Source organism: Podarcis raffonei, chromosome 12 (genome assembly GCF_027172205.1).
Source record: "Podarcis raffonei isolate rPodRaf1 chromosome 12, rPodRaf1.pri, whole genome shotgun sequence".
NCBI classification, from domain to species: Eukaryota; Metazoa; Chordata; class Lepidosauria; order Squamata; family Lacertidae; genus Podarcis; species Podarcis raffonei.
In genome coordinates, this window is record NC_070613.1 from 12,583,278 (window position 1) to 12,594,015 (window position 10,738).

At 52.6% G+C, this 10,738-nt stretch overlaps 1 protein-coding gene and 1 long non-coding RNA gene across 2 annotated transcripts in view; one reads left to right on the top strand and one right to left on the bottom strand.

The window, feature by feature from the left end:
- The window catches only part of SHH (sonic hedgehog signaling molecule), a 32,721-nt gene extending 24,279 nt beyond the window's left edge, over positions 1 to 8,442 (bottom strand). The window contains exon 1 of the mRNA XM_053359131.1: positions 8,028 to 8,442. Within this exon, the coding sequence (XP_053215106.1) occupies positions 8,028 to 8,330 (303 nt within the window). The 5' untranslated portion in view covers positions 8,331 to 8,442. The remainder of the gene's footprint in view (positions 1 to 8,027) is intronic.
- On the top strand, positions 5,335 to 9,967 carry LOC128398270 (uncharacterized). The gene is made up of 2 exons (XR_008327081.1): positions 5,335 to 6,092; positions 9,498 to 9,967. It is a non-coding gene; the product is annotated as an uncharacterized LOC128398270 (long non-coding RNA).
- The last annotated feature ends 771 nt before the right edge of the window (positions 9,968 to 10,738 follow it).

A 10,738-nucleotide genomic window follows, 5' to 3' on the forward strand; every position in this document is an offset into this window, starting at 1 on the left:
GGAATGGGGAACATGTGCCCCCCCAGGAGCTGCTGGGGCCCCTATTCCCCGCCACTGGCCATTCTGGCTGGGGGTGAGGGGAGCTGGAGCCCAGCAACAACATGATGGAGGTTCTCCATCCTTCAACCCTAAAACAGATCGGTGCATTCATTGATATGGATCTGGTGCGCTTCTGTCAAGGCCAGGATCCGGAAGGGATCGCTCCTCTTCCTCCTGCACCCCTAAATGGGCTCCAATCCCTCCCCACCCCACAGCAGTCTCACTGCTGTAGGGCGCTGATGCGCTCTCCCACTCTGCGTGGACTCCGGATTTCCACGCAGAGCCAAGAGGAAGATTCAGACTGCGAGGGCATACATGGCAACCATCCCAGCGGCTACCCGTGTCTCCCAGCCTGTTGCCCAACTGGCTAAGCCCACCCCGCTCCCACCCCAGGGATACTGACTCACGCACGCACATACACACACCTTTACTAGACCCATACCCACGTTGCTTATTTCTAGGGACCGTTTGAGAGCAGAGCGAATAGAATATGAGAACATCTTAGAAGGCAGGGCGGGGAGAAAGGTGCGATCCACAGATGTTTTGTGGGTGGTATCCTCCAGTGACCGAAGCATTCCATCGCAAACATTTTTTTAGAAAAGCTCTTTTGCAGGTAAGAAAGAACCGCGTTGATTTCGAAACCGGGAGGGGGGGGATCTGCTTAGGATCGCGGCCTTAAAGCTTCCCATCATCTCTCCGAAAACCAACAAGGCTTATTTACTTCCTAAGCTATCTCCTCTGCCCACTCACTACGGAGGAAAAACCCGTGCGCACCCATGATTTCATCCTGAACGTTTCTGCCTGTTTAGGATACGTCGCAAGTCGGTTTTGCGAGCAAAGGCTCCAGTTGGGGCTGGCAAAGAAGCAGGTGGGTAGAAAAGACGGGAGCAGGAATTACCGGGCAGAGACCAACGGCATGAAAAGGAGGCTGTGGATCACGTGGAAACTTCCTTGGGAATAAGTCCTCCAGTAGAACTTGCTCCTGTATAAACGTGGATAGGATCGAGTTGCACGAAACGTGTGTGTGTGTGCTGCGGTCTTAACCCTTAACCCATCACGGAGAACGTATGCATAGGCTCTAATCTCTGCCTGGAGGATCGCTCACAGGCACAAAAAGATACGCTTCTGCGCCACCCTACGCTGGAATCTCCCGAGAAGAATCGTTTTGGATCCCATAATTGGACCGTGGGAATATAGGAAGCAGCGGACACTGAGGGTCCTTGTAGCTCCAGACCGTCTACACTGACTGGCAGTGCCTCTCCCAGAATTTCAGCACGAGTCTCTCCCAGCCCTCCCTGGAGATGCGCGGAATTGAGTATGGAAGCCCCGGCAACGCTTCCCGCTCGCGTCCCCGGCCCTTGCAAGCGCCACGGGCGTTCGTTCCTTATGCTTTTAGTGTGTTGCGGGAGGGCAAGACCCCTTTCTCCACACTGGCAGCCGAGCAAAGTTTACCGGGGGACACAATTGCCTTCTGTACCTCCCCGCATCTCATGATCTTGTGTGTTCGGTCCAACGGGATCCAGCTACTGTAGGGCCAAGAAACTCACGCGCGGACCCGCAAATTTAAAAATGTGCCTTTTAGATAGGAGTCCCAGGACTGAAACCTTGGACACGGTTCCCAGAAAACAAGCAGGTGCACCCCAGGGAAAAAGAGGTGGGCGCAGAGGCTGGCTTAAGCTATGCCCCACTGGAAAACGCACCCACAAGGCCAGTCTTACCAACAGCCCCGGTTATCTGATAACCCAGGAGGACACCTCTAAATGCGTTTACTCCGAAGCCAGTTCGCTTCGCCTTCTTGGAACCTATTTGCAAGTAAAGTTGTGATCCTTACATGGGAGTAAGCCTTGCTGGACACAATAGGACATACTTCTGAGTAGACATGCCTACTAGGGTCCTGCCCTTTGTACGCTTAAAACAGCAGCTGCTGGAATCCTCCCAGGTGTCCATGGGACTGGCCATCGCATATCCTAATATTTTTACTCCCAAGCAGAACTGAGGTTAAGATCAGGGTGCTAAGTGGGGAAAGTCCCGTTTATTTCAGTGGGGTTGGCTTTTGAAGCAAACTGACGGAAGGCTAACTTTCTATAAAGTATACCAATATACCAAAAGCATTGATTCCGAGGTTCAGTCAGAAGCGCACAAATGGCCAATGGGACTTATCCCTTGCTAAGCAGCATTGAGGACTCAGCCCCACATTTTCTGCTCTTGGATCTACTCTACCTACCACCTTATTCAGAATAAAGTTGCAAACCGTAAAGCCTTTGCTAGACTGTGCCACTTCAAGCTGAAGTTCTGTGCAGGTCTGACGGCTTCTTTCTCCAAACAAACCAAATCCTCTCTGTGCACTCAGAAAAAATAAGACCAGGCCAAACCCATCTTCTTCCTGAAATGCTGTTTCTTATCTGCATGAAGATTATTTCCCTTTTGTGTGGAGGAAATTCAAACATGCAAACCCCCACCTGTAGCCTGAGATTATAAAATCCAAGAGCCGCTGCGCCACTTGATTCTGCTCAGTGTCTATACTGGCCTCCTAACCACTAACACAACTGGCAAGTGCCAAGACTGCCGTTTCCTTCCTGCATCTTGCTCAGCAGTTACTGCAGAATGTGCTCTCTGGGGCCCATTTGGGTGCTGATGCCTGTGGGAGGGAGAGAGAGAGAGAGAGCCGTAGGTCGTCAGAAGAGCACCTGCTTTGAATGCAGAAGGTCCCAGGTTCTGACTGTCCCCAGCATCTCCAGGTGGGAGGGACTCTTGGCCGAGGTCTTTCTGCGTCATCTACAGCCCTACAACGCCTCCGTTGTCTCTCTCTCTGCAATCGGCAGCCGGGGAACCTCCTGGCGCTCGCTTTCCCCGACCTCACTACAGCTATCGAAGTCCCAAAAAGCTTTGCCACAGGCCTGGATTGTCCAGGGGAGGAGAGATTGCTTGAAGGGCAAAGAAAAGTCCAAAGACACATACCAAAACACAGGTCGTTCTTTCGATTATATTTTCCCTCCCCCCCCTCCAGACATGGAAAATGTATAATCTGCCCCCAATTAAATAACAACAATCCGGGCAACCCGCTTTTCTGTGCATTCCGAATTTCAGAAAGACTTTGCCTTTCTTCGGGGAAAAGCACCTCCCCCTACATTGGAGAGAGCGTCCACTAAGTAGCAAACTTTGCAATAAGTAGCAAAAGACATGAGTGCCCTTTTCAGGTCCTTCAGAAAGGAGAGAGGTGGGGTGTTGTTGTTGTTTGGTTTTTTGGAGGGGGGCGTTTCTGCAGCTCAGAAGGAGCTTCTCCCGCGTCTGTTCCAGCCTTTCCAAGAGTGAGAGCAGCCAGCCGAGGCCTAGGTTTTCGCTTCCTACGAGCAAAACGCCACCGCTTAGCATTGCCGGGAAGGGCTTTGTATTAACAGTGACATCATCACCGCCGTTATCATAATTGTGGAAGGAGAGGCGAGAAGCTGATCACGCAATGACTAGAAAGTGCCCAGACTTGGCGCAAACTCCTTGCGCAGCGTGGCCCGAGTCGTGGCGCATTCCGCCCCGCTGGCCGGCCTATTCCCTTTCCCTTTGCACCGTGGAAGAAAGAAAGAAAGACAGACAGAAAGAGGAGGTGGGGACCTGAAACTTTGACCATCGCAGGCTAGGCTGGGGGGGGGGCGTAAGGAAAATCTTACACCCTCCGAGCCCAGACACCTGAACTCCCTTGAAGGGACGGGGCGCACGGTGGCCGGCAGGGAGGAAAGGGCAGCTTCGGGGATTCTCTGGCAGCTCCGAGCAGCCTCTTTGCCAAGCGCAGAGAGGAGGGGGAGGGAAAGACCGGCTGAGCCGGGATTGTCAGAGTCAAAAGCCGTGAAGCCTCAGCTATTTATTAATTCATCGGGTCGTGTGCCGCCGATCAAGCCCCGCTCTGCTCAGCCACCGTGAAGCGCAGCAGGACCGCGTCGGTGGGCGCCGTGTGCCGAGGGGCTCAACAAGCCGCCCGCCGCCTCCGTCTTTCCCCCCAGCCAGCCGACCCACACTTCGAACAGGCACCTGTCGGGCCCGCCGCAGCGCGATCCTGTGCCTGCCTATCCCCAAGCCAGGCAGCGATCGTTTTACCCGAGAGTAAGCCCCGCTGGCGGTGCCTTCTGAGTAGGCAGGCAGGCATAGGATCGCGCTCCTATGCACCAGTCAATACCTTCATAGCGAGGCTGCGGGGAGCCGTCCCCGCCCCACTCTGTGTGAGATTTACTCTCGAGTAAACAGAGTCCCGGGCTGCAAAAATCTGCAACCCTATGCCCGCGTGCCTTAGGAGTAAAGCTGCAATCCTATATATCGCTGCTCAGAAGTAAACCCCACTGAGCTCAGTAGGATTTACTCCCGGTAAACAGCAGTCCCCGCCCCCCTTGAACTCGGTGGCACTGACTTCCAAGTAAATATTCATAGGATCGGGCTGCGAGAACGACCTTCCAGACTAGGTCTGCGTGCCTCTCTTTGGCTCCCGGGAGCTCAGAGTTCCCGGGAGCTATGAAGGGGGCGGCGGTTCCTTAACGGCTCCCCTGGGGTTTATTATTATTATTTCAGACGAATTCCAACTTTATCATAAAAGAGCTGGCACCCTTATCTTGCCTGCAGATCTAGCCAATGGCTGGCCGTGTGTGTGTGTAGGGCTGGGTGTGGGAGGCGGGGTGGGGAGAACCCTTCAACCAAGAGCTTCTGTCACCTGTAAACTTAGGAATCACCCGCCAGCTCCGAGCTCTCTCTATTTGCGCTCTTCTCCCCCTCCCCACGCCCGGAGTTAATATTAACCAGCGGCTAATGCATTCAAGCAACTGCTCTGAAAGTTTAACAATTCCGTCCAGGGCGTCAGATCTCTCTCTCTCTCTCTCTCTCTCTCTCTCTCTCTCTCTCCTCCCCGCCCCGCGCCTTCCCCCCTTTCCTTTCCCCCAAGGTTGAAAGGAGCAGGCAAACGCTCGGCCGAATCTCGGCTGCGCCGGGACGAAGCAGGAGGCAAGGCGTGGGGGAACAGATCTGATGAGGTGACCCACCAGACTGGGATCCATTCATACTGACATTCTGCATCTCAAAGACACATCCCGCCCCACGCTTTCTACCCCTCCCTCCCCCCAACCTGCAGCGCCGCATCCACACTTGGGGTCGCAGCAAATTCGCGGATGCCCTCGAGGCGGCCTTTGCGCTCCGCCTCGACGGACTTGGGCACCACGGTCTGCTTATCCGGCCCACCCAAAAGGGGATCCCACTCTCCTGCTTGGTTCTTGCTCTCTTTTTAACCCGCCCACCCCCAAAAGTCTCACCCGCACCCTCGAAATCCCCACCCAGCGTCCTTCCAAGTCCATTGGACGAGTGGCATCGCTGAGGCGCCTGGCGGGCGCAGCTCTCCTCACCTTGCCCTTCCTCCCATTGCGCACACACTCCGCACCTCGCATTCCCAGGTGCCCCCTTTGTATACAAGGGAATAAGAGGCACTGCGAAGCGTGTGTGTGTGATGTTGTTTTTCTGTTTCCTTCGTCTGAGGGAAGTTGACAGAAGGTCAGAAGTTCAAACGCTGCTAGCTAATGCAGCAAAGGAGGCCAGCCGAGTAGAAGGAAGGGAAGCTTTGCTCTGCGCTCTGCGCTCAGAGAGAGACCCCAAGGCGCTTGGGAAGAAGGCTGCGGGGCTGGAGCGGGGGGGGGGCGGCGTGTGTAGAGAAGCAACCTAGAGCCGAGCAACAGAGGCCGGCATCTCCTCCTTGCTGCGCCCCCCCCCAATTGCTCATATGCATCTATGCCCAGTTCCCAAGCTCGTCCCATGCTCTCTTGAGAAGGAAAGAACTTGCTTGCGATTGCTTTTCTGATTGACTTCGCCTAAGAAGATCTAGACATAACATGTTAGGCTCGTGCTGTGGGGATGCGCGCACAGAGGGAGAGAGGGAGAAGGAGGGGGGGGGCGTCTGTTCCTGGAGCTTCCGCGCCACACAGCAAGTCAGCAGCACCAGAAGACGGCAGCAGCAGCAGCAGCAGCCGCCTCGGCCGCCTTTCAAAAGGATACAAACTGAAATTCTAGCCGTTGCGATCGATACAAGAGGAGTAAGTGGAGCTGAAAATGCGAGATGGGCTGGACTGCCCGCCGCACAGCTACCCCCCAGTTCTTGCGTCTTGGCTGATGAGGAAAGTGTGCGCGTATGGGGAGGTGGAGGCGGGGAGGGGGGTGGTGGGAGATGATGGAAGGAGACTGGGAACTGGAGCAGAGGAGGAGGTCGCCCACAATGGCACCCCTCTTCCTCGCTGCTGGCCTTGCCCTCTCCATTTGCGCTTCGCCTTCGTTCTCTCTCGCCTTGCAGGAGGCGGGATCGGGCGCTGAACTCTCCCCAAGCCCCGCGCGCTGGCCTGTCCCTGGTTAAAGAAGGCTCGCGCGCCTCGGCGCGGCGCGCGCGTCAGCACCCTCCTAAGGTGCAGTCAGATTTAAGGTGGTCGGCTGGAGATCGCGGCGGCCGCCGCCGCTCTTCCGTTTGGCCCGGATAAATCTCCTAAACGTGCGGAAAATCAGGCCGCGGGAGAAGAATGGGGAGGAGGAAGAGGAGGTGGGGAAGAGGAGCGGAGAGGGCAGAGTTTAGGAAATCCCCCCCACCTCCTCGTGGAGACTCCAGCTGAGCTCTTATTATAGAAACGAAGGTGGGGCTTAAATATATTAATAGCGACTGAGGTGCGGGGAGGAGGGGGGCAACGACTGTTGACCTATATTTGGAAGGAAACCCATTTCTAGGGACTGGATGACATTGCAGGTAGTTGGAAGAACTCCGAAACTAGGAGGCTGGTGCGCGGGGGGGGTGGGGTTTGGAGTTTATGGCAAATAGCACCACCACCCCTGAGCAAATAGCGATCATTAGCTATGATTCAGGATGATCAGAAGAATTCTTCACCTAGTAAAAGGTTGATGGTTAATGGATAATAGATCCAGGATCCAATTTTTAGCCCATATCCAATATTTATGGAATCGGGTGCCTTCTGAATATGTACATATATCTATATATGCATGTAGCTATATAGATAGATAGATAGATGCGCCAGCCATACATCGGATATTCTCCCTTTCTCTCAAACAAGTGATGCAATGCTGGTTAAGTTACTTGTCCCTCCCCCTCTTGCGGTGGGGGCGGGGACGGGGAAGGAATATAGCTCTGGTGGTGAGCATCCTTAAAGGAAAATCGATAGATTAACGCTCTGTTTGGCACAGTTGCAAAAGATGGTTTTGCAGCACGGCGATAAGTCGAACGCGCATAATAACGGTGATCACGCTGTTATTATTATTATTATTATTATTATTATTATTATTATTATTTATTACTATGATTGCCACTGAACTTCAAGCTAGCCTTTCGGAAGTGCAAGATCCCAACCTTACTAGCAGAAGCTTGCAAGGTGCAATTAGGGAAAGGTGGTTAATTTAAACTGTATGTCTCTAAATTTAAAAAATAAAAATAAAATATATGCCCAAGGGAAAGAAGGGGTTTGGCACAGTCGATATGCACTTAAGGGCCCCATTAGCGCCACCCTATTCGTTAGATCCAAGTAGGTCCCTTGGGGGGTGGGGAGGGGGCAGGGGGCACTCAGAACCAGCTAACCAACCAACTCCCAAGGAAGGGCATAGCGTGGTTCTCCCTGCAACTATCACACCAGTCACACGCGCGCGCTCCCCCTCTCTCCAGCCTCCCTGGTCACAGCCCAGGAGAAGGAATAAATGCACGCAGATAGGCGGACAGGTAGAGGCGCCCACCCGCCCACCTTTCTCTTGCAAACTTATGGAGACCCATTGAGAAAACAGAGCTAGGGACGGGGAAAGGGGAGGATGGGAGGAAGATGCCGGGATGCCTTGAAGGAGAGGACGCTCCCACCGCGACTGCCGCTTAAACTCAGGGGGTCCCCCCTCCCCACCTCTCCCCACCCCGCCCCGCATACACGCACACACAAAGCGCGAACGTCTGAACGAGAAGAAGCGGAAGGGTGTATTATTTTTTTCCTGACCTGTGTCATCAGCCTGTCGGCTCCCGTGTTCTCTTCATCCTTAAAAATAATGTCAGGGTTGTAATTGGGGGTGAGCTCTTTAAAGCGCTCCGAGTTGCGGCTGATCTTGCCTTCGTACCTTCCACTGGCGCCCAGCGTCTTCTCTGCCACGTTGGGAATGAACTGCTTGTAGGCTAAAGGGGTCAGCTTCTTCGGGTGCCGCCTCTTGCCGAAGCCCCTGCCCGGTCCACAAGCCAGCCCGCAGGAGAGCAGCAGAGCGCCCACGAAGACCAGCAGGAGACCAATTCTCCGCAAGAGCAGCATTCCGTCCGTGGAGGAAACGGCCACTTTCCACGCGCGCGCACGCACGCACACACACACACGCGCGCACACGGCTCCCTGCCTGGCTGCTGGGTGTGTGTGTGTGTGTGTATGTGTGTGTGTGTCTCCTCTCTGCCTCTTTCGGTCTATCTGTCTCCCTCTCCCTCTCTCTCTCTCTGTCTCTGGAGATCTGCGGTTCTTTCAGAGCCTCCTATCGCCTTTTCGCTGCCTGCTCCTTCGGATACTCTCCCCCGATCCCTAGCCAGACAGGTGCTGGAATGGCAGCTTCGAGGAGGTCGCTTGTGATAACGGAACTCATCGGAGTTTGGATCGTGGCACCGGGAGGCAGAGACCCCCCCAAAAAACGTTCGGGAAAGCAAGAATGAAGGCGGAAGGAAGGGGGAGGGGAAAAAAGGTCTGGATTCTAATGGGAGCTCAGCTACAAACGCTTGTGAGTGGAGCCTGCCTTTAGTTCTATATTATAGCTGCCAGGGCTGAGTTCTGATTGGCCGAGGCGGGAGAAGCTCGCCTTCTGATGTATTAACCCTGAAGAAGGCAAAAAAAAAAAAAACACCATCAACAACAAAAAAAAATCTTGGAACATCTCTCGTTCCCTCGCTCTTCTCCTTGTACCTGAAGGGCTTGGAAATGAAAGGGGGTGGAGACTGAGCTTTCTTGGGATAACATCAATTACATGTTTTCTTTTCTTTCCTTTCTTTTTTCTGCTTCCACTCCTCTTAAACTTTTTTTTTTTTTTTTGGCAGAGTGGTAAATTTTGTTAGGAAGAGTAACAGATGCTGCCGTGGAATATATAGAGCGGAGTGGAAGCGAGACACCTTGATATCTGCCCATCTAGACAGAAGCACAATGGAAAGGACCTTTTGAAATCGCTGGGGGGGGGCGGCGGGGGGGAAGAGAACTTAAGGGGGGCAACTTCCCAAGAAAGTTAGACTTAGCATCTCCGGCACCCTGGCCTCGAAGACAAGGAAGGGGGGTATTTTTTAAAGGATTTATTTTTACATAATAAGGTTGACCAAAGCTGCTTCTGTTGAAATAACTTTGCGGATGAGGTTATGATATATGCAAGTAATATAAAATACGGATGGGGGGCGGAATCCGAAAGTTTTGAAAATAAGTTTTTGCTTTATCCAAGTTTATTTCTCCCTCCAGTTGCCGTGGGACTCCTCACGCGTCATCAAGTGAACGGCGCGGATGGGGCTAAGTTTAATGTGAAATTAATGGTTGTCTCCCGCTGGCTGGCAACGGTCGCCTTTATCCCGGGCTGCAGAAAGCTCCTGGTCGGACAAAGGTGTTGAGAGACGAGCAAAATCGTGGAGAGATGGGCCTGGAGATAAGAGCAGCTTCAACGGCCTTTGCCGAGTCCCAACCATGAGCAAACAGGTTGGTCGTGCCTGTTGTTCGCTTTTGAGGTTTCCAAAGAAAGCATCTCACAGGAATTCAGCAACTCACTGAAATAAATAAGGACTTTTTTTTCTGTGGAGGGGGGTATCAAAAAGTTACCACCTATTTATCAAGCTACCCACTACGATCTACAGAATGTCTCCAGACTTTTCACAAGACTCTCGTTACTTGCAAGCCTTGCTTGGGGAAAAGTGAATTATCATAAAATCTCAAACAGACCCCAAGTTTCGAAAGAAGTGGGTCATTCTGCAAAATTATAACAATCTGCAGCAAGCATAGGTTTCCCCCTACTTACTCTGGAGTAGTCCCATTGGTGTAACAAGATTGTGTATATTTTAAAGCACAGATCCCTACAGGAATTGCCACGTTGAGCCCCAAGTCCCAGGTTGGTTTTGAACTTTGTTTCTTTCCAGATGTTTACCCGTGAGAAACGTCATGTCGACTTTTACTTGCAAGTAAAGTTGCTCTAGGGCGAAGCCCCGATCCTTCCCGTACTTCCTTAGAAAGTAAACTCGGCGGGAATCAAGGGACTTACTCCTAAGTAAACCAAACGTATTTACTGGAGTCGTGAGCCCCAGAGTGAAATGACTCTCCTTTATCATTTTACTGCATCAGCTTAACCAGTTTGGGGACCGGCGCTTTCCAGGGCGAACGCTGGGTTGCCAATCGAACCTGTTGCAACCAGATGCATCACGCTCACCCGAAAATTCAAAAATAGAAGTCAGACACAACCCCCCCTGCCTTTACATTAATTTATTTTAATGCGTCATCATTGATTTTCTGTCAACAACCACCCAACCCCAACTCTCGACGTCTTGTTGTGGTTCCTAGCTAGAATGGACAGCCTTTAAAAGTTTGTGACGTCCCGTCTAACTTTTCAAAGAGAAACACGAGGGCTGGAAACTGGCTTGACATTTTTTTTAAAAAAAATAATAATAATCACACGTCTTATATATGCTCCCTGTGTGTGAAAACAGATCCGAAGCATC